Source organism: Trematomus bernacchii, unplaced genomic scaffold (genome assembly GCF_902827165.1).
Source record: "Trematomus bernacchii unplaced genomic scaffold, fTreBer1.1, whole genome shotgun sequence".
NCBI lineage: Eukaryota > Metazoa > Chordata > Actinopteri > Perciformes > Nototheniidae > Trematomus > Trematomus bernacchii.
The window spans coordinates 5,654,136-5,678,680 of record NW_022987547.1 but is presented as its reverse complement, the minus strand read 5'-3'; the positions used below and the strand labels follow the sequence as shown (position 1 = coordinate 5,678,680).

General features: G+C 39.4%; 1 protein-coding gene across 2 annotated transcripts; it reads right to left on the bottom strand.

Moving 5' to 3' along the window:
* Positions 1 to 4,598: 4,598 nt before the first annotated feature.
* On the bottom strand, positions 4,599 to 12,659 carry tbx3a (T-box transcription factor 3a). 2 transcript variants are annotated; one of them, XM_034123540.1, is made up of 7 exons: positions 12,268 to 12,659; positions 10,868 to 11,150; positions 10,180 to 10,326; positions 9,249 to 9,325; positions 8,514 to 8,671; positions 7,424 to 8,082; positions 4,599 to 6,422 (listed from the first exon to the last, which is right to left on the bottom strand). In XM_034123540.1, the coding sequence occupies exons 1-7, from the start codon at positions 12,657 to 12,659 to the stop codon at positions 5,991 to 5,993; spliced, it is 2,148 nt and encodes a 715-aa protein (XP_033979431.1). In that variant the 3' UTR covers positions 4,599 to 5,990. The 2 variants fall into 2 exon arrangements, with proteins under 2 accessions (XP_033979431.1, XP_033979432.1); XM_034123541.1 differs by having other exon boundaries at positions 5,991 to 6,422; positions 10,883 to 11,150.
* Positions 12,660 to 24,545: the final 11,886 nt, after the last annotated feature.

The following is a 24,545-nucleotide window of genomic DNA, read 5'->3' as shown; positions in this document are numbered from 1 at the left end:
AAATATCCTGTAGATCTTATTCACATTACTTATAGTTTCACACTTTAAGATGTCATTTCCACTTTTTTATGATTTGGCCTTTGCAAAAATGAATTGCGTCTCTAAGTAAATAATTACATTCACATAAATCTATGTATACAGAACAATTTCAAATAAAGTTGAAATCTAGGTTCAGAGATATTAACAACAATTATAATCATAATAGTTATCTGAATATTTAAGACAGTGTAGAAGAGCTTACAATTCAGATTACGCTGAAAACAACAACGGAAACTTACTTTATTTTATAGCAATACATGTGTTTGTACATTTGCATCATGCAGACTTGCTATAACAATAAAGGAAATGCTATTCAATAAAATATGTTGACATTTTTTGTATTTAGTGAGTTTAATTATGACATTTTAATTAACCCTTAGCATTTATCAGCTACATATTTTAACGCCAGCTGTCAGGAGGGATTTGTCACACCACAACTGGGAACTTTAAACCCTGCACCTCCATTTGTAGAGTTAGCATGTTCAAAGTGATAATAAATTAAGAAGATAAATGAAGCCTTAATACATTTCTCATTCAAGGAAACACAATGTATTGTCTAACCAGTCACATTTTTATTCAGCTCCTAAAAAGAATAATATACAGATTTATCTTGTAGTAATACTCTTTGCACACTAGAGTGTGCTGTCGCTCCATATACTGGTGAGCTGCAGGGCAATGGAAGTAATTCACATAGCCTAACAGACAGAGTAGTGAAAGAGAAAATGCCAGGATGGTTACATATTAAGGACAACTGTGTCTGTCTTCCTCTTCTGGTCATCATTGATTATTTATCACATCACAGGAAAACTGACATCTTTCATTTTTTGTTGACTGCAGAATAGCTTGTAGTTGATGATGTTTCCTGGCCACAACACAAAGATTGAGACTGACAATAGCATTGTTTTTATGTTAAAATATAGTTTAATTCAAATCACTCAAGTGTTTAAATGTTAAATCAATTATTATAAGATAAAATAAGGATTATTCAAATGAATACCAACAAGTTTGTGCTTCATATTGCCGTAACACAGTTTAATGCTGTTGAGCGACTCATGGCTTCTTTGTTTTTTGCATAAAATAATCATTCTGTGCACCCTGTGCTGATGTTTATAGTATAGCACTTTAATCTTCTCAAATCTCAAATGTGAAACATTAAATATTATTGCAATCAAATAAGTTTGGCCTTTCTTTTAACATTCTGAAAACATTAGATTTTGTATACTCAATCATCAAAGCATTAATGCATGTAAAAGGTATCTTTTTCAGTGCATGTGTACACACACATGCACTGAAAAAGATACCTTTTACACACACACACACACACGCACGCACGCACGCACGCACACACACACGTGCGTGCGTGCGTGCGTGTGTGTGTGCACTTGTGTAAACTATAAATAATCCTCTAGCAGGATCATAAGCATGCCTACTTGCGTGCCAACTGTAGGATTAACAACACATTGTTAACATATTGCAGGTGCTCTAAACAGACTGCCACACCTACAGAGTATTTGCCATCCAGCTATGGAAAGGTTTAAAAGCTAAGCAGCCATTGGTCCCAACAGACTCTCAGCCAGCAGTGTATTGTTTCTTTTGTTATGTCAGTTTATTACAGATTCACTCACTCTTAAAGTGATAGTTATAAAATACTACATTTCCCAATTTGGGATCAATAAAGTACATTTTATCTTACTAAATTTGGTTTATCACCTCTCTGTAGGTGTAAGTGTTTATTGTTGGTGCAGGTATACATTTCTATGCAAAACATAAATTGTAGTGAATATAACACATTGTTACAGTACTTACCGTAAATGGAGAACCTCAAGACATTTAGTTTATTTTAAAGGCAAATCTGACTTTTGGCTTCCGGTAGTTTCAAGGTTTGTAATCTGAAAGAGGTTTTATGTACAGTGATTGGACACTCTTTGTCTTTTTAAACCTCTGCAACCAGAATTACATTTTAAACTGAGTCACAATAAAGAAATCTAATAGATGCAACATGATCAAAACAAATCAGTATGCTCTTCTAGAAACCTTAATGAAAACATTTAACATGTACAAAAAGAAGACACACACACACACACACACACACACACACACACACACACACACACACACACACACACACACACACACACACACACACACACACACACACACACACACACACACACACACACACACACACACAGAGACAGACACACCTACTAGCCCTTGTGTAATTTATGATCCACTCAGCATCTCAAATCAGAGATCATGTTGAAACACATTCTTGGTATGCAAGTTGATGAAACAGAAAACCTCTATAACAAAACACACATTTCACGCTTCATCACACAATTAAACTTTCTAATTGTAAGTAGTAGACAGTTCATTTGTGAAAGGCATATCTACTTCTGAAAGATTGGCCGGCAGCTCTCTTCTAACACCATCATAGCGGACAGTATAATAATACATTAATTACAGTTATTGATATGGCAGGACACATTTTGAGTTTATTCTGTATTGAATAACTTTTTTTTAAAGGCGCATTATTCTTGTATTCCGCTTTGTAAAGCTGCATGTTGCATTGTTTCTTCATTATCTGTTTAATTCATTTTTATTTCATGGATTTATCTGTATATATAAATAACAGTTTCCTATTTTGATACATAACACTGAAAATGTTGAACAATGAGTGACACTGCATATGACACAACAAATGTGTAGGTGATTTTCAACGAATAACTGATATAGCCACATTTTAGGACAGTCAAGTCTAAAATAGATATGGGTGCAGTAAAAGATTTGTTCTATCATTTAGGATTACTGTGTATGCAACTGCCACTAGATGGCGCCCCTGACCCGTGACAGACGCCATAGATAAAGCTACCTGTTATACAGACCGGTAATCCTGCCTTCAACATCAATCCAAAGGGTAAAGGCCGACGCAGGAGACATGTTCTTTAAATCGCCAACCAGACAACATTGTCATAAATTCAGGCTTTTGAAGCTAGATTCTTTTTAAAGTTTAATGACGTGTTATAACCCTACTGAAAGGGAACAGATGCAAAGCTGAAGCACAACATGTCAAATAAAAATAAAGGACATGCAACATAAGGAGGCCACATAAACACCGTGAAAATTAGCAGATCAAACCATATTATAGACCTTCAGCTTTTTTCCCCCTTTAATGTTGTACTACTTTATTTGAATGTCGAAGCCTGATAATTAGCAGCCCAGGCCTTTATATTGAAACATATTGTATGAATTATAATGTTTGGAAAGTTTCCATTAATCAGAGCCATACATACATATGTTTGGCACAGCTTACATGTTTAATAACAGACTTTCTTCATCTTCTTCTTCTAATATAATTTGAGCATAACTTGCTTACTTGCATACATATTTTAGGCCATATATATTTGTGGGATGTAAACCAGCATACTTTTTTATTTATTTAAATATGATGGGAGGCTGTTTTTGAGAAGAAGTAAATCAGTGCTTTATATGTAAATAAAGTACCGTACATTTAAATCATTTCTACGAGGTGACAGTCGTTTATCAGTGTGTATTCTAACCCAGGATCTGTGCTTTGGTTTGTTGTACTCAGTGGTAGAATGAGGCACTGTAGTAGCCGCTTGGGGGCGTTGTCTCTCGGTTTGATTACAGACGTATTGTCGCCTTCCGTGCAATAAAATGGAAGATATGCTCATCGAGGGCGCCAGGTGAGCAATAAGACAGACCAATTGAGACAGTTTGTGTCATGTATACACCTAATCACTAGCGCCAGGCTTGCTACACATTAACCAGACAATATACAAATAAAGATATGGTGTAGATAAACTCATGACTCGAGGTGCAATACAGAGGGTAATCAAGGGAATTTTATGGTCCTTTCAGGTTTCACTCTGGCCCAAAGCAGCACGTCTTCAGCAGGCGATGCTGTCCCTTAAAAAATGTCAAATTTGAGTCCTCATACTGTCACTTTTCAACTTTAAAACCACATATACTGATGCATGAGAGCTATAACTTTTGGGTGACCTCTAATTACTATTTGGTTTATGCGTTAAACCTAAACAACTCACCTCAGAATACATGTTGGCCAGAATGCTTCTTGTATGTAATTTTTAGAAATAAATTACAAGTACATTTAAGGATTTGTTACCTTTCATTTTTCTTTCCATTATCACTAAAACTGTAACAGTAGGCTAAATGCCCACCTTACAATTGACGCCAATGAGACCAATAAAGGAAAAAAAACATGAATTATAGTGCGGGGCCCCTTGTCCAGGTAGGAATCCCAGGTATGATCTCTGGAGTTGAGAGGGTCTTTGCTTCTCCCTGTGTTATCTTAATTGGACTCTTTGAACACAGCCCAGACGAGTATCTCCACATGAGTTTACTGAAGTGGAGTTAGAAACTTTCATCGCCTCTCAAAAGCGAGTAGAAACATGGTGGCACTCTTATTTGCAAGATTAAGCGATTTGTCCTTTAATGCCAGCCTTAAATCAGCTGATTTTAAATGATTTCTGTCATTATCACATGTACGGTTAAAGCGAGGGACACACAGTAAGAAGTGGCATTTCAATATTTTATTGAAACTTTCAAGAACACGATGTCGATGTTGTAAACTAGACATAACTCCAATACAACATAACCCATTGACAACTTAAGAAACACAAAAGAGACCTTCATATTTTCGATTATGCGGCACTTGTACGATCAGGTTCGCAAAGTATTTTAATAACAGAAAAAAAATTGCCCACTTTTTTTTCACACTTCAACGACACTTCTCTTGCTCTTCTCAGGAAAAGAATTGTTTTTTTTTCAAGCCATTGGTGCAGTGCGTTGTCGCTTTTTCATTCGTTTTAAAACAGTAGCACTTCACACACGGGGACAACAAATGAAAATACAATGGCACATGAGTGTGAATAACTATAGCTTAGTGGATATTTGGGGAGGGATAAAGTCCTTATTTTAAGAGGGGTATAAATGCAGATGGCAACAAAAGGATAATAGCCCACAAACTATCTTTACACAGGTATATCGACAATAAATTAAGAACAGATCCCTAGAAACAAACTACTCCGTTGTATTTACACGAAATAACAATATGAAATAATTACATAAATATTTTTATATATCCCTATGTACACCTTTAATCAATGCTACCTTACATTTTTGAATATTTAAATGTCTGCTTCCCTTTGCCTATTGTACATTTGGGCTTAATCCCGCATGCTTGGGCCATAGTTTTATCTCGGAGCACTATTAATGTCAATAGGCCTGTTCTTATTTGTTGTTAAAAAATAATTTGTTCAAAAATATTGAATGCCTAATTAAGAAGAAACCTAAGCAAATGGGTGGTATTAATTATATCCCAAACTGAATATTTGTCATACTTTTCGTTTACATTTTTTGTGTTAAAATAACTTTCGTTGGGGTTTTAGGGGGCATGCGACATTTGTTCAATCGATCAATTACTAGTGTACAACAAAATACAGCAGTCTTTAAAAGGTAGGTTGAGTGGTAGTGAATTCAAATACGTCAAATCAATTCAGAGTGCATATTAAAACACATTTCTCCACGTGTACAATAAAGTTAGGAGACAGGACACAGCAGCAACATCTCCTAAATGTGTAAGTCACACCCATGCCAACTTTTCAGTTTCAATACTTGTACGGTATTCAAATGACAGAATAAAAGTGTTGTTTAATTTAACAAAAACGAAAATAAGAAAAAAATATACATAGCAGATGTGTATTAACCAAAGTGCATTTCAGAAACTAAAACGTCCAACAGTTTTTTTTTTAAATTTATTTTCTTTTTAAAACCTGCATGAATCTACGAGGGTGGCCTACTGTCAATGTCTTCATCACCGTCAACACTTTCAACTTTTCATGACAATAACGAAACGAGAAGCAGGTGGTGTGTTTAAAAAAAAAAAAAAAAAAATACAAATAAAAAAACTATGGGGATCCGCTCCGTGGCCTGTCCTGATTTGATTCCAGTCCGCTGACCAGGCGCTGGATGCTCTGCAGCTCGCTGGCTGCGTCTTTCTCCGTGCAAGTTTTTGGGGACATGGAGACCGAGCCGGAGGAAATGCCGGATGAGTGGCTGGTCACCTCCGATGTGGAATCCAGGGTGATACCAGACACGGGGCTGGCCGGGACCAGGCCATCTCCTTTCAGCTCGGTTCCGCCGCCGGCCATGGAGGGCATGGTGAGCAGGGTGCTGTCCGGTACCGTCATGGGGATAGAGTAAGGGCTGTACCTGAGTCGGGGACGCACTGCGTTCAGGAACGGGTGCCGGTGCACCGCAGCGGAGGAGGCTGCCGCGGCTGCAGCCATGTACGTGTACGGATAGGGGAACAAACCTCCAAACGGAGACATGGCAAGGCCCTGTGGAGGAATTGAGAAACTCAGTGTGAGACACAATAGGCAGCAAATACAACACTCGTATGTGTTATAAACTAAATAAGGATAGAGTGAAAAAACAAGTGAGAAATGTATGACGGACCTGATAAACAATTTGAGCAGCCTGTTGCATGCATGGTTTGGATTAAAGTCCTAGAACACATGCTTGAACATTTGAAGATTTAAAGTGACTTGCATTGCACAAATCTTGTTTTTATTTCCCTGTCCTCAATATTGTTTTCATTCATTCATATTGAACTTGTAATAACGCTGCCTGACAATTAGCTTAAGGACTACAACAGTTGGATCTGATTTAGGCTGTTTTCAATGCTTTCATTCACACAGGCTTTCACAAATCTATAGTCCACACAAAATATTGTGAAGCAAGGCTTCACCCCAGCCAGTAAACAGCTTTGGTGAATTAAAAAAACACTGCGTCTGATGTTGCAATCAACGTTGACAATGAATGGAAAAAGACAATTTTGTTGTCTATTAAAGCATCATGTTGTTTCTCTAAGGCATTTTAATATTCACCATGGTGGTTTAGCTAACTTAATGAGCTCATATCAAAAAGATTACCTAACACCTCTAGCTGTTGTGTCTGTCTTTAAAATCTGTTTTCTTTATGAATGGTAGTTGATATTTATAAAAAAAAACAAGGCTAAGAGAAAACAGGAGGGTGATAAAACTTTAAGGCTTAGTCAGTTAAAGAGCAGTTGTCCAACTTTACTTTGAATAATAGCCCATGGCAATAATGCTAAATAAACACAAGCACAACAACGCACAAACATTCTTTCTTTCTCTCTCAGTTATGATTAAAAACGCACACATGGGCATGATGACGAGAGCATTAAAGGTATTTAAATATCTGATATATTGAATCTGGCATATGGGCCTCCAAGGCCTACAGGCTGCTCTACATTACAACTCAACATGTGCTTCATTAGAGGCGGAGAGTAGGCCTAAGCCCAAACAACAGGTTTTACCTGCGATGCCAAGACATGTTGCTGCAGATGAAAGGGCAGGCCTGGCGCTCCCGTCAAGCTTTGCGAAGGTGATGCCATGCTAACTGTGTCCATGGTGCTCACCCCTCCCGTTGACACAGCTGCCAAAAGTGGCCCCATTCCCGCGGCCATGTTTGAGAATGCACCTCCCATGTTGAACTGACTTGGGTGCAAGAGAAACGGATGCGCACTCCCAAGGTGATTGAAAAACTGTTGTCCTGTTAGGCCTGTTGGAAATCCGAAATTAGGAAAGTGGCTGTGGGCCATGTGCGGGCTTTCAGTCTGAACAGTCAAAGGCATGAAACTGTCTTTGCCTATTGACCTGCACTCGTCCGTTTTAGGCTGTTCCAGACTCGGGCTTTTGAGATCTTCTCCAGAGCGGGTGGTGCTGGAGATGACGGTGATGGGGCTCTGCCGCGAGTCTGCCTGGCTTTTCTCTGTCCTGGGACCACTGTCACGGCTCCTGCTGCTAGAGTCAGTTTTGCTAAAGGTGTGCCCCTTAGCTGGGCTCGCCTCATGATCCTTCCCATCCTTGGTAGTCGTGGAAATCTTGTTGGAGTCCGGACCATCTTTGATGTGTCCATCTTTGCTCTGTCCATCTTTGCTCTCATCGTCGCTGTCCTCATCGCTGTCGCAGAAATCTGTCAAAGTACAGGAGTACTGTTTAGTACACTTTCTGCACATTGGCAAACCATGTATTTCACAGGTGTAAGAAAAATACCTGAGTAACAACTATTTGGACAAATGTAATCCATATGAATTATATAACCCAAAACACATGTTTCTTAATGTTTTCAATAATATTTAGAAGCAAACACATTACTAGGCTATGGCATTGTTTTTTTTTTTAAAGTAGCCTACTAAATTGTGTATATTTGTAGATTACCATAAAACTATTTAAAGTACTTTAACTGTTCCTCTCAGTGCAGAGCAGTGTGTAAATGGTTTGATGATTCCTTAAGTTTACATACTCTTCTTCAACACATTGCCTTGTAAAAAAAAGTTGCTACAATAGAATTTTTACGACTTTACACAGGACTTGCGATCTGGCTGTTGAAGCCTGTCAGTTTACCTTTCAGGTGTGGGGGGCCCGCGGTAGAAACGGCAGGGGATGAGGCCTGGCCGAAGCACTTAAAGGAAGCCTGCTCTCCGGAGGAGTCGTCTGAAGCCCCGTTCTCCTTTTTCTGCTGCTCCTCGTATGAACGCATGGATTGCAGAGCCAGCTGTTTCCTGTGCACAAGTACCCAGGTTATTATAGGCGGCGATCACAGCTCCCGGGTCAGAAACAATATCACCAGCACGATGAGTGGTGTGGAAGCTGATTCGATACCTGAGATAATGGAGCTCCTAATTTTAGGACTGGCTCACATGACCTATGCTGCAGGTAACAATAACAAATCAATTACAGTGCCATTGATTTAGTAGGCCCATATATTATATCGTATATCGATCTTCCACGTCACATCGCCAAATAGATCCAAGCGCAATGTAGTTTTAACATTCAACGTTGTGGGATACTTTTAGGCTATATTTAAAAATAACAGCTGGCAAGTGAAGATGATAAGGAAACAACTGCATAAATAACGACCATGTTCCTTGCTCTGTGTCCGACAGTGCGATTGGACTTATTGTAAGCCTATTGAGCACTTTCATTAGAAACTGTGAAGAGCCACACTCCCTGTGGGTTAACGAGGAAGCTTTGACGCGGGCTTAATCCTCACAGATCACTGTCTGCCTCCATGTATAAATCTGAAGACATCTGAAGTGTTTTTTCGTCTTTGAAATGCACTTTTCCTTCTTGTCTTACCTCTTTTCCCGTCTCCCATTGCCCGTGTCACGGAATCCTTTGGCAAATGGATTGTGATCAATTTTCAGCTGGGTGATCTGAAATAATTAAAATCATGCGTAAATATTGGCGACTGAATTTCACTCCCCTATAAGTTTCTCATTCAACGTGACTTTTCATACAATTGCAAGTTTAGTCCAAAAACTGTTGTAGTTTTCTGAACGTTTACAACGATATTAGTTTGGATAAACCAAAAACGCAACAAACGCGCACAAAGGGCATGGGCCCTTATATTGTCACGTTTTTCGAATGGATTCTAACTTGTTGCATTTTTACAAAAACAACAACTTTTGAACCACACTTTTTTTTTTTTACTACCACACTTCTAACTGCAATGAGGTGGGGGTGGGGGTTCCTTGTTTTCACAATAATATCAGAGAAAGGAGATGATTTCCATTATGCCTCACAGAATAAAATGTTACCATGCAGCCCAGGCTGACACAACCAACATGCTCCCCCTTTCTTTCTTTTTCTCCATTCAACCGCACAGTGTTGCCTCTCTTCCTTTCCTCCTTTCTCAACCCCCAACCCTTTTAGTTTTACTCACACACACATGCACGCAGAGAGAGTGAGTCTGGGTCTATGCCAAATCCCTTCCACGTGATTAAATAAAAGGGACACAACCTGTATAACATTCCTCAGAATTATTACTTTCCTACCACAGGCTGGTGAATATGGCACTTACTCGTAACACCCCCCACCCACCCCCCCCTAAATCTCCATTCTCACAGGCTCAAACAAATATGACGTCTTTCATATTTTATGACAACAAAATGGTGCAGAGCATGAAAGACGCAGAGGAAAGCGCGTCTGACAGGGCAATGGACACAAGCTGTGTTTGAGAAAATACCCCTGGTACAACCTTAAGCCTATGAGCAATAATTGTGCTTACCTTGTCATTTTGATAAGCAGTCACTGCAATGAAATCAGTTTCAGGAAAAACGTATGTCCTGAAGGTACTGTACGGTAGTTTGAGAATATCGTTTGCCCTCACAATGTGAAATCGAGGCTGATATTTGTGCATGGAGTTGAGTATGGTCTGAAACACACAATCACAACATGATAAGCGAACCATTGAAGTAACACCGGCTTTTGTTATAGTTACAGAATAGCTCTGTACATTACATCTTAAAATGCTCTTAGTCTTTTTTGAAAACACAAGTCACATATTGAGTGTTAAAAATGATAGATAATAATCTTTGATAAATAAAAAGTTATTATGCTGTCAAAATAAAAAACATTTAAAAATAATAATCTAAAGGATTTATCGTGTAACATTTAATCAGTTTACTAAATCTGGTAATACCAGGGGCGTCAATAAAGATATCGACTTACTTGTCTTCCTTAATAATTGTAATACTTATATTAAATAAGAGGATCTCAAGATCATTTCAGTTACAATTATGTTTTAATTATAAAATAAATGTTTTTAAGTTATGCGCAAAGTCTGTCAGGTTTCCCTCAAAATAATAAATATTACACTCGTGACTTCCTGTGTTTCAATAAAAACAAAAACATCAACACATATCAACAGAATTGACTTTAAATGGTAAGTGTGTAAATAGAAAAAGTTGACATACATTAGTTGAACTTACAAATCCGTGCTTGTCGGAAATGTTGTTAGTCAACTTGAGTTTGTGAAAATTGACGACTTTAGACATCCACTGTTCACCAGTAGCCGGACTGTCCGGGTGAATGTACATCCTCTTTGGCATTTCGGGATCGGCCTTCCCTGCCACCATCCAGCGGGAGTTATGAAATTTATATCTGCAGTCGTCGGCCGCAACAATGTCCATCAAGAGAATATATTTGGCCTTTTTGTCCAGACCAGTGCACCTCACTTTGAACGGGGGGAACATTCGCCTGTAACAAAAGAAAATAAGTGATGAGTGTCAAATAGAAACATGGTTAAATTATTCAACGGTATAAAGAAAAGTGCTGTCATATTTTTTATATCTATAGGCTACATTATTTTTTCCCTAAAAAGTATGGAGAATTACAAAATTATTGCCGATTTTCTTTAACATGTAATCTTACATTTGGAAGCAACTTTAAACAAGTTTGTTGTATTAATTTGACAAGTTATTGGTAGCCATCAGCCTGCTCTCAGTGTATCTGCTAAAGAAAGCAAAGTCAGCCGAAAACGTGTCTCGCGAATAAGAAGATGAGTAAACAAATAAATGTATTATTGTTCTTCTATATCCTGATTAGCCGTAGACACGTCAGCGCTGTTTATGTGGTGTCTGGATGTTTAATGCCTCCACAGGCCTACACACACAGCAGACTACAGCAGCCATCTTTGTCAGTCTGATGATGACGATAATAATTTATTCAAAGCTCCACACACTCAAAATTGACATTTCAGTGGACAAATAAGTCAATGTAACGTTTGGACACAACGGGCATAAAAAAAATCTACAATATGATTATAAGCAAGACAAATATTTATATGAGAAAATCTCAAGATCCGTGAATTTGAAAGTAGTGTCATTGGTAGGCTTAATATTAATAATACAGCAGATACAAGACCCTTTTATTTCACAATACATTACAGCTAACATTTGATTCCTTATTATTAAAGACATGTAAGTGTTAAGATAACCAAATAGTTTTTCTATCAAGCTATACAGAATGTATATCCATGATTTCATTTGGGGTCATGTGTTATGTTGTTGTGAAAACATCATTTAGTGTAATAAACGTCATATCTACATGACAATTATTAGACAATTATGATGCAATTTAAGAACAATTTGATACATATTAGACTGATAAACATGCTCGAGAGCGTTGCATGAAATATCCAGAGGATATGTTGAGATTTACAGATAACTCCAGATGGCATGTATAAATATATATGTATGTGTCTATGAGAAATAGCAAATCCCTCCATTATGAATTATCAATACACATAGCAGACTTCTGCATGTCAGATAATATATTACATTTTTTGGATGAACCCAAACAAAATCTGTTTCACCTTCCGGATTTTGTGATCACCATCTCGGTGCCTCTCTTGTGGAAGAGTTCCCAAAGCTCCTTGGCTTCTAGGTGAACTTTAGGGTCGTCTTCCACCTCCTCTTCGGGCTCCAGGGTCTTCATAGGCCGGAGGTGTGCGGCCGCAGCCTGGTGCCCCAGCGAAGAGAAGTGTAGGCCGGACTCCGCGGCTCCCATCAGCTGGTCCATGATCGGCTTTCCCAGGCCGCCCGGCAGGGAGAGGGAGCCGCCGTGCTGGAGAGCCAGAGCCGGGAAGAAAGGAGGCTGGTGACCCAGCATTGCACTCATGGCAAATTCCGGACCCCGGTGAGGCATAAAGGGATGATATGCCATACTTGATCCCTGTATGACTGGATCTCTCATCAGGAAGTTCATCCAAGAGCAGGCTACAACTGTTGACGATAGAACAATATTTCTACCAACAGTGAACTAGCGAACAAGCGTATTGCAAATGGAGACAAAATAAAAAAAGGAGCACAAATTAAGTTTAAGTTGAAAAGTTTGGGAAATGTCTCCTTCAGCTCTGCAGAAATAAGCATCCACTTATTGTTCACAAGTTGTCAGGAAAGCGTTACGATCAACAGTATGGAAGTAGAAATGTAAAAATGTTGTCCATTCTTCTTCACAAGTGCTGCGAGACCGATTTTCTTCAGAGCTTGACGCGCATCGGACACCCTTTCTGTGTCTCGCTGGCTTGCGGACATTAGGCGAATTAAACCAACTTGGGTGAGTCACTTAATTGACTGCAGTGCATTCTTTCTCTTCTGCTGCTGTTTACAATATCGGCATTCCTGTTAAAATGCGTTCCTTCTTATTGGCTTCAGTCCTGCAGCGAGGGCGACGTGTTGAAATATTTCGATTGCGCCGAATAATCCCCCTGCCTTTACTTGCTCCGGACTTGCACCCTCACACGCACACACACACTTTATTCCTCCTCTCTCTTTCACGCACACACACATTTCAGAGAAAGACGTGTGCAGAGAAAGGGGTCCGCTGACGGCCAGGGAGAGAGAGAGAGAGAGGTGGTAAGGTCCCAGCTCCGTGATTTTCCTAGCGCCTCTGTGGCCCATAGGGCTTCATACTGTATGGATGTGTTGCATGTTACGAGTAGCAGCGCGGCGTTTGATTGGCTCTTTGACGCTTTCGGACCAATTGTGTGGCTGCGTAGGCGTGGTTTTAACAGGTCGGGTGGAGGGGACAGACTTCGGACTTATAAAAAGGTGTTTGGAAACTCAAAAGGGCTTTGCCGTGAAACACCACCCTGCCCCAGTCAGTGTTGTGTGAATATGTCAACATCGTTATAGAAGTTGCGCTATCGGTCGGTCTGTGAGACCCAGCGAAGGGGAGAGAGCAGACTGGCCAAGCCGGGAAACCAGCTGGCTTTGTCGGCGAGATGTTGTGATCTGTCGGGCTGTTGACTTCCTTCTCCGTTCCACAATATATCCTTATGAGTTGAATATCGCGATCATACTTTTATTCATTCATATTTCTATATTTATTAAATGATCTAACAGTATTCAAATCGCTGTCTTGTTCGTTTGTGGAGATTTAACAGCGGCGAAAAGCAGCCGAGTATAGCCAACATTTCCTGTAACATCCCTCTTTCAGATCATAGCAGGGAAATATGAGCGGGTGACGGGATGAGGCGCTCCATGATAAACTCATGTGAGAATGTGATGCAGACGCTCAAACGTAAAAGTGTTTATTTTAGATATGTATAGGCTAATCTTAATGTATTTTGCTTTTATTAAAGTTATGGGTGTAATGTCTATTTATTTGTATTTTCTTTTACTAAATTGGCCCCTTGGATGTTTTTGACTCACGCTATTAGCTCTTTATTACAACTTTCCTTCTGCAGCCTATTTGAGTCTCTGTGAGTGAAGTCAGTTAAGGTTGTGTATCTTAAAGAAATGTACTTTCTTTTATTGATGAAATACATATAGCTGATGAAGGTTTGGATGGGTGGCCATGCCTTCAAGTCTATAGTGGATTTTTTAAATTTTGACTTGAAATGTAATTTTACAAGACTATGAGCTTGTAGCCTAGACACACACAAATAAGAGAAAATCAGGATGTGTTCACTGGTGCTCATGTTTTATCCAATTTGGTGTTTTGAATCATACCAATCAATTATGTTGTTACATTTAGCACGCTTTACTAGCACAACTGTATGGGATAGTATTCAATTTAACTCATAATCTCCACAGTGACACTTGCACAGGCTGCATCAAGTGTAATGTATAATATCATTTTTAATTCTATCTGGTAAACTGTTTTCGCTTGTATGAAGTAGATTACAGTTGTCATAATCACTACATCCTTTATTACATTGAAGGCTAGATCCGGACTTCTATCACTCGCATCATTTTTTACAGTTAAGCCTTGGATATAAATACATCTTGTATATATCATTCTCTGCTAAAAAGCTTCAGGCAGTGGCTCAGTGTGGGTGCACTATCATTGCTTTTTCTGCAACACGTCTAAAGAGATGTGCATACCACACTTGTTCTCCCTAAAATGCTATTTAACCAGAAATTCACAAGTAAACTAGAGAGCCGTGGCCAGTCAGGCCACCTTGGATAAACATTGACCATCAATTCTCAGTCAATTGTCTGTCTCCGTGGATCCAGACGGGGAACTAAAGTGGTGGGGGATCTCAAAGTCCTTGAGGGGGGACCATGCAGAGCTAATTCTCAGACAAAAAGCACTAGGCCTTTAATGCACCCTGAACACGGCTCCATTCACTCTTTTGCCTTATTCATCCAATATTAATGATGCAAAGTGGTAAAACATCTATTTACCTTCTGATGTTTTGAACATTAACCATCACATTGGTGTGATGTAGCAACTTGTTGCACCTTGGAAATATTTTGGAACCTATATCTAGTATTGTTTTGAAGTTTGAGCTTGAGATAGCCAATGCCTCAGTGCTCGTGCTGACAGCATCAACTTCTACTGAAGTTCCATTCAGCACTACTACTCGTGCATGCAAGTTCCTTGCAGCACGAGTTACCTGCCACAGTGCTGCCTTCATCATAGGCTTTAATGTGTTATCTTCTGAAGCGTGTGTGTGTTTGTCCCTATACAGTATGTGCAAATGTGTGGGCATAAATTGAAGTGGTTTGCATGCATATTGCCCAGGGGAGATACACGAGGGTATTCGGCTTATGTGTTGCATGTTATTGATTTGCCCAGAGAAAACTAATGTGATAGCTGTTGATAAGCAGCATCAGACTGAATGAAAATCTAACGGTATAGCTTAAACCAGGAGCCCACCTTTTACATGTTAAGCCCCAAACTGAAGGTTCTGCTTTCCACCAGCCTTCTCTTTGTGTGAGTGGGGTCAGGCCTGTGTCAATTACTCTGGCTTATTCTTCTTTAAACACTCACCCCCATTAGCAACACAATTTAGTGGAAGGTGTCATCAAATAGGAAGCAGTGTTGACACGGCGGCAGCCTTCAGTGTCTGTGGCCAAGATGGCTTCATTAGCTAAGCAAGTAGAGAATAGTCAATACACTATATAAAGTTTTACAGGGTTAGGGCTCTCAGGGACTCCAAGAGGCTATAAAAAGGTCTGAGCTGACATCACTGATTGATGAAGTCAACTTTGTCAGCGCTTCCCTTTTAATACTTCTACAGAGATCATGCATATCAAAATCAAAATGGGCAGTATATTTGACTTGACAGGCTCTCTCACTTCCTGTGGGTTGGTGAATGTAGGGAGTTAAGGTTTGTGTCTGATATGTAAAAGCATCATGCAGGACTGTCCACACAATTAGTTATCCTTAAATCATTTTCTGTAAGATGTCAGCAGTTAAGTGGAGAAGCAATTTTCTTTCACGTGATTCTGCAGTGCAATTAGTATCAACTGCATTTTTTAATTACATACCTATTACTATTTAACCATTTGCAAACCTCCCAATATTATCAATGAAGAAAAACTGCATTAAGGTCATGGGTTATGAAGCCTCAATGCCCTGACTACACACAACAGCTATACTGTGTAGGTTCATTAAGCAAAGCTTCAAAGACATTCCTGGAATTGATCATGGAGCTGCAAGTGATGTAATGTATGCTGTGCTGTTTATTTGCAGATTGTTAATGATAAGCAAGGACAGACTTGGTGGCACCGCTCCTGAATGGAGGAGATTGTCTGGTGAGAGTCATCAGGCCTAACACGACATGATAGGGAAAGGAAACATCACAAGATTAGTATATTCAACTACTATAATGACTCCAAACTTCATTATGGACATCCCGACACAAAGTGGAGGGGGAGACGTTCAATTGACAGCGTAATGACTTTCTAAATGCAAACCATTTACCTCAAAGATTTAGGTGGGGCTAATATTGATCCATTGAGGCTGTATTGCCCCAAAAGGCGCAGATTGTAAAATGCACTTTCCAGAATCACACACATGTTTTAGTCAATTGGCAGGAAGAATGATAAACTCTTTACCTGTCAATGAATTGTCCCCGTCAGGCATTTTTAGTTAACTCAACCCTTGCACTCATCAATTTCTGTGCCGGCCAGTTATAGGTATTGATGAAAAACAATGTTAGTTAATTAGGGGATGTGCTTATTGATGGTGGTGCATTGACTTCAGTTTGAAAAGGAAAATGGGAGTGTGCTGGGAGGACATTTGCTCCCTCGGTTGAGGTTGTTGTTGAACAGGGACTCATAATTTGTAATGTTATAGCATAGCGAGAGGCGAGGCAAGCGAAAGGGGGAAAATGGCATGTTTAGCTTTTGATCTTTTATCTAAACACTGCAGTATTGTTGCTAAAAAGCTGTTGTAATATTAATAAACAAAGGAAAGATCTGAAACAAAGTTGAGATAAAAAACGGATTCATTCATAAATTGGCAGCAAGTCATTTGAGATCTGTCACAGTTACAAATGTGTATATTTAAAAAAAAATTATACACATTAAAAGTCATTCGACCTGAGTTGCAATCTTTTTTGATTTTGAAATATCAAGATTACATGCATTTAAGTGTTATATGAAATGCTATTTAGATAAAAAATGTAAAGTTTGCATTGCATTTTCTGGCCAAAAGCCCACTATAAGGTTGCTTAATGGTTTGTATTCACGTAAAACAAGCACACTCATTATCACCTTTACAGTACCTGTGGAATAGAGTATGGACTGAGCAGCTGCTTTTTAAAGTACATTGTATTGGGCACTATCAGAACAAACCAGTCCAGTGGCATGCACCACCTGTAGAGCATAATGCAGGAGATTTGTCTGCTCAACCACAGAAACAGCCGTCAGGCTTTCTCTGCAGCGACAAGCTGTGTGATCAAGATGCTCATGGTAAATGCCTCAGATGTGGACCATGTGTCTAAAATCTTTAGCTTGCCTTACGTGCCACCACTTGCCAACGTGGGAGATAGGCATCTTTCCCCTTATATTCTGAGCACTGAGAATCGTACCCAAACCAGTTTTGCGTGCTACAAAGCAAACAATGGCAAATGGGAAACAGAAGAATCCTCAGGTTATTTGTCATCAAGTTAGCACTGTGTAAATAATGTCCCCTCTATATTCATGAGAGACATCAGTTAGGGACTATTTTGGTTTTGAATCAAAAAGAATTTGGGGTTGCACTGTGTAGTGGGTAGGGAGGTGCCCTAATGCGAATATCTGCTGTCTATTTAGCTTCCCCACCGTTGGCATCAACTTCGTGCTGCTTTGACTTTACAGTCTCACGAAGTTATACGTTTTTGCAATTGAGCCCAACCTCAAGACCCAGCGCTTTTAAGAGGAGAGTGGTGCATTCCTCCACCAAGGGATTCTTGGGCTGTAAGGGGTTAGGGTGGCTTCTCTCTAGAGGTTAAGTGGGATAAGTGTGTGGCTCATGTCAACCCCACAACCCCCCAATAGTTTCTGGAAAATGTGCAATGGGGTCAGATTGGATTACTGTGTTTTGGTATTTACATGGAGACATAGGGCTTTGAAATGGAAAACCATAGGCGGAAAAGCAAGTGCCATGCAGTCTGAAAGGCAGGGTAAAAGAAACCAGCACTGATTTCCACTGACGGGACGGTTGAGTCCATGTCTTTTATGTCCTTCTGCCCCACAATCAGATATTTTGTTACCGAGCATGGTGATTGAGGTAAATGGATCAACTGCCAATCTTTAAAGTAAATCCATGTAAGTACAATGATAGACGTCCAATAGGAAATAAGGTTTGAGGCATTGTGTGTATGCTCACAAATACACCACATCATAGCTGTGACTGTGGCTTCAAGGGAACTCCTTAAATGCAGTTAGGACATTTTGCTGCACAGTTATGCTACATAAACTGCAGTACCCCATCCCTAAATGACCTTGTAAAAACTCACTTAGGTGTCAGTTGCCCTCAAGGTAAGCAGTTCTTCCTGGATTTGGGCCTCAGGCGGTCTGTCAGATTTTCCTGTTCAACCTTGTTGCAGACCTGCTGGGATGGGTTTTGTGTGGGTTATTTTGGGAAAGATCCTCCAGCCACTCCCCACAGGTGCTGTGTGCAGGCCTGAGCCCATAAGCCACCCTTTTCAGTGCGGATTAAACTGCACCTCGTCTCCCTATAGTGTTTGTTTTACTCTATTCGGGTGAAGCAGGAGCTAAATAATTAAAACAGCAACTACTTAAGTAACAAGTATATTTTGTCACTTTTCTATCAAGTGCTAAATGTGTATTCTAATGTTAATATTAAGAGCTCAAACTAATTTCAGTCAATTGAGACTATTTTTAAACCTTTTGAAAAAAGATGAATGAAATTTAGTTGGTTTCACACATTGAATGGAAAATATAGTTTACTTGTGATGGTTGTCCTCTTAAATATAAATATAAGCAGGTTTTTAGTTTAAGTCAAAGAAAAGCCTTTTTGCAATTGGAACACTAATTTGGTTTAACAGAAAATATATTTTCAGACAGATTTTTAGCGAATTCAAAGTGTGTCAAATGAAAAAGCTCCGATTTCTTTTTCATTTTTATTTTCAAGGACAAAGATAAATACAGCAACAGGTGTCAAATGTTTATGATGTTCGCTAAATATTTTAGAAGAGCTTGGGGCTCTTTGTGTGTAGAAAGATTTGCGGTCTGACACAAACCTTCCTGTAAATTGCCGGCTACTCTTTTCCCCCAGCTCCTCCTGAAACTTGACCTCCCGTTTCTGGGTGAATTAACGGTTTTGTCAGTAGCGAGAACAACAATTTGAAGTGTATGCGGCAAGCTCAAGCGGCGGCAAAGTTGAGTGCGGTCAATTGAATCTCCCACATGCTTCTTCGTGCGATATACGAATCCCTCTGTTAACTGTTGAAGCCATAAAGCCTTGTAAATGTTTGCGTAAAACTCCGCTTGGTATAGAGCCTTGCGTTAAGTTGTGTTTTTTCCCCCTTACCATACATTTCTTTACCAAATCACAACAACCTAACAATTATATTTTCCGAAAAATTATAATGATGACCTATACTTGTAGATTAATATTCAGACAATCAGTTTTTTTAAGTAATAGAAAACGGAAACGGTTTTGTTAAATGCAAAGGCCAATTTATTTTGCAACTTTAGAATCATTTCCAGATCTAACTCTTACATTATTGAACTATACATTCCGAATTTTAACAGGCACATTTAAGTCATGATAGACGTAACCTACCCAGTGTTTACACTAAAAACACATTAACTTGTCTCTACTTTGTGGTGTATAGCCTCTCATGTTGTGCGTCAACAGGTTTCTCTGGCTTGGTGTTATGAGCGTGTGCTGCGGGTTTGTATCGGATTTGTGAATTTAAAAGCACTGCATATAGTTAGCCTAATAATCTATTATGTTTGACATACAACTACCAGTTAACTATCTCATAGTCTGCAGAGCTACATCCGCCCACGTGGAAAAAAGCCTTTTCTTTCTTTTGATCTATTATGAGTTTAATGTGAGTCAAGTTAGACAGTTTTGGAGCCACCTTTTTGTCTTTCTTTTTTTTTACTAGCTGTTTGCCTTTGCTTCTTTTTCATGTTCAAATTGCAAGTCGCCGGAGCCTTGTGACATTTAAAATATGAGACTGGCCGTATTTACTAAGTTGGACAGTACACGAAAACCACATGAAAATCAAAATAAATAGGATGCGGTTAGGAGCTGTGCTTTCATTTATTGAAGTCCCTACATATGTTTTGCATGAAGGCGTTTTGGGGGTAATGAGAGGGAGTAGTTGAACGTAAACTGACCCTGGTTGGCTTAATTTATATAAGATTCTATAGTAACCTCGAATAAGGAGATGCTGAACGCGTGCAAAAAGCCGCATAAAGGAAATAAATGACTTTGCCCTGTACATGGTGGGGTAAGTGTTGAATAAATGGTCATTTGTGGTTATGGCCTCCTTTATAACTTTATTATAACCTGTAGTAGCCTAACTTGTAAAGTGGAACAAAGAGGGGATTTTATCAAATGGTTTGCAGCCTGTAAAGTATTCAAACTGGTTGCGTAAAAAAATACATTGGATTTTAACACCTGTGGATTTTTGTTCGGCATATAAAACAGAATGGATATGAGTTTATTAAACAAATCAGGTTATGCGTTAATATTGAATTGCTCAATTTATCAGCCTGTTTTAACGCTTTCCCTTTTTATGGATCTGCTCTGAAATACAAACAACATCCCACTGCGCACACGGAGAGGACACAGGCACCAACCAACCAATTAAAATCCGATTAGGAAACATCTTAGTTTTCCAACCGAGGGCAGTGAAAAAGTCTGTAACCTTTCCTCACTGAGGTCACCCACCTAATAAGATCCATTGCCTATAGTGAAGCCGCAGACCTTCACAAATGCTCCTGGCGACCGACTGTGGCCCCGGAGACCTTTGGCATAACACGGCAGTTTAATTGGTCACTGTATTTAGGAATAAGGTGGGATTCCAGTTAATTAGAGGAGAAGTGAATACGGTTGAACATTATATGATTTGCTCCGGGCCCCTGGTTTGTTAGTGCGGATAGTTGGGGTGGATCAGCTTTTGTGCTCGACAAATGAGAAGTGAGTAGCGTGGTGCCGATGCACAGTGTCGTTTTGTGGACTGGCGACAGTCTCGATTCATGGGAAAAACTTAAAGGAGACCCGCGTTATCACAGGACCTCATTATCTCATGTCTGCAACCATCTTTTGGGAACAGACCCTAATCAAAAGTGGCACAGACCTACTTTGCAGAACTCTGTTATAATAGCCGCCCCTCTCTAACCCTCACACACACGCACGCACGCACGCACACACACACACACACACACACACACACACACACACACACACACTTACACGCGCGCACATACATACACGCGCGCACTTGCGTGACGTGGTGTGCCGCATGACACTGTCAAAAACCCTTTCCAACAATTGCACGCGTACTCACACTTAAATATTTAAACACCTTCCCCAGGTAATACGCCATATCTATTTTAATATTCACAATTAAGCCATTTCTTGTTTTAAATAAAAGATAATAATAACTTTATATTGATACATTTCGGTGCATAGGCTACAACTTAAAAAAGCGTCGAAACACTTTACTTAATATGAAATATTATAACTTATGCCCTTTGGTACATTTTAAAACCAACGATCTAATTTCCTCATTATTAAGCAGGTTGTTCAAATATTTTATTTTTTCTCTCAAATATTGACATATTTATGTAAATGTGTATGACTACTGAGCTGTCTTTTCCCCGGAGCATGACAATGACAGCTGAGCTGCCTCGGGGGTGTTCTCTCTCTCTCTCTTTCTCTCTCTCTCTCTCTTTCTGTGTAAAGACCACAAGACCAGGGAGGTGGTTCATTTACTTGGCCATAAACCATTTATTTACCTTCAGGTGAGTGTCGCGGAGAGTGCAGAGTAAAGATCGCAGCAGAGATTTACACCTGTCTCCCTGCTCAAATAGAGAAGCATATAGCCTACAGAGATGGCCACTGGAGCCAGCTTGTCTGGGGCTCTGCTAGACAGGCCCCTCACCCCCTCCTCCTCCTCTGTGGATTAAACAACATCATAAAAAATGACCATCAACGCGCACACTGTAAACAGATTATTCTGCTGGGCGCCTGGCGCACAAACTCCACGCTAAAGGCAAGACGCTGTCCAGCAGCTCTGTGTTGCAGCAGCGAGGGTGGCTGTGCTTGGTCATCCTTTTTGTCATGCCATTTACGCACCCTTCTCTGGACACTTCCCGGTCATGTAAATACTGGCGAGCGTTTGATGTCATGGCTGCGGCTTTGAGAGACTCTTGGGAGGCTGCTCAGGGACATTTGTTTCAAGATAAAGAGTCACATTTCTCCACAGACCTCCTCCAGGACAGCTTGTTTAATATATCTTTATCTATTTAAAGACTTTGGGTTCTGATCATTTAGAAAGCCTAATTAGAACAATATCTTATATACCCATGCATGTTTGATCTCTTCTTGACTTTTATAAATAAATTGGGATATACAAGCTATATAAGTTATTTTGACCCCTGTTTTACCTGTTGCAGTGTTGCTTCATTTGCTATCATGGTTGTGACAGCATGTCGAAGTTTCCATACAAACATCTTTTCAAATTTTTCTGAAGTAACACGCATGTTCAGTTCTGTACTAACTTTGTGGAATCCATTCATCACATTAGAGCACAAGCACTGTCATTAGTATGTTGTTCCATGTTAATCAGAGATCTCAGTTCTCAGTCCTGTCCTCTGTCATTCTTACAAGATTGATATGTTTTTACTTTCGCACACATATCAACACTTTTGTCACATTACCTTTTGGTTGCTTATGACAGGTAACAACAGTTATTAAAGGCTAAATGTCGACAATGTATACTTAGGTATAGGATTTGTTTCAGCCTCTTAATTAATAAAAAAAGACATTTAAAATGATATCTACCTTCTATTGTTAAACAGTCGCTTAAACAGTCCACATCCCTGTAAAAAAAAAAAATTGAATCATTTATGCTGATGAGATTTGATTCAAGTGTCTTCGGATAAATAGTCTGCTATTAAACATAGTTTTTAAATCCAGCAAATTTGAAGGTGACTGTTGTTTCATAGCTTTTTTTCAGAAGGTTTCTCACAGGCACACACACACGTTAGCCTTTTTTCTCTCCCTCTGTCTTAATTGATTCAAAATGTACATGCACACCCACACACGCTGGCACATCACTTCAGCGGTCACTTATTTGGCCTGAACACAGGCTGAGTGTTCAGAGGACATTCAATGAATTTCATGCCCTATTGATGAGAATAATTTCCCTCGGTGTGAGAGTGGTAAAGTGGAACCCTGCCTGATTTCTGCAAATTAAAGTCTTAACATCCAGGTTGTTCAAAATCAGGTCTAACTCAAGTCATCAGGCTGAATATACTTTGATTTTATACAGCGCGTTTTAATTTTCTCCGATTCAAAGATTCGTGGGCTTTATAGTCAAGGGCAGAGTAGCTACATTGTAGTCTTTAGAATAAATAAGAAAGTAAAAAAGTGCGATAAACACTTTTGCCTTGTTTTTTGTCAATCTGTTAACCTGCTGTCACTGCTCTTTGTTTTCTCTGAATTTGGACGTTTTTCAGTGAGGACGCTGAGTCACTGAAAGCAGAAATATTTGTCTAAAATGTTATTCTTTAAATATGGGACTAGACATAAAGTGGGTCACAGGCCCACTTTAATGGCTCTTTGTGTGACAATGTGAGAGTGTTTAGATGAGCCTGGGTCACAGGGCCAGAGTGAATTTATTCAATTAGGTTTGGAGCTTAAAGAAGTCCCCATATGTCATTATAAATAACATGATACCCCACAAAACAGTTTATTTTGTATAATGTTGCCCTTACATCAAGTAATACTGGCTTAAAAGGTGCCACTCCATATGTTTTTGAAAATGGCTGGTTTAAACAAAAATCCTGTTTAAAACACACTAAATAAGCATGATTGATTATTTGCTGAGTGAGCAGGCATAGATCACAATTATTAGTCCCCTCTGGTAATGGAGCAGCTTTTAGCTTAAACCAATATATAGACATCTCTGGCGGTAAATAATCCTGAGAGATCCCAACTTGTGTTTTGTTGTGAAATCTTGAATGAGGGTTAAATGGTTTTATCAATATGGATGCATCCTGTTGTTGCAGATTCTATTGAAAGTGAACAGTCTATTCCACATAATTTTTTACTTCTATCATCGATTCAGTCAAACATTCATCTCAGCCTTTGACATGTGTATGTTATTCTGAGAAGGAGGTTGACCATAGCGTATGTGCACGTTGGAAAATTATAAAAGGAAGC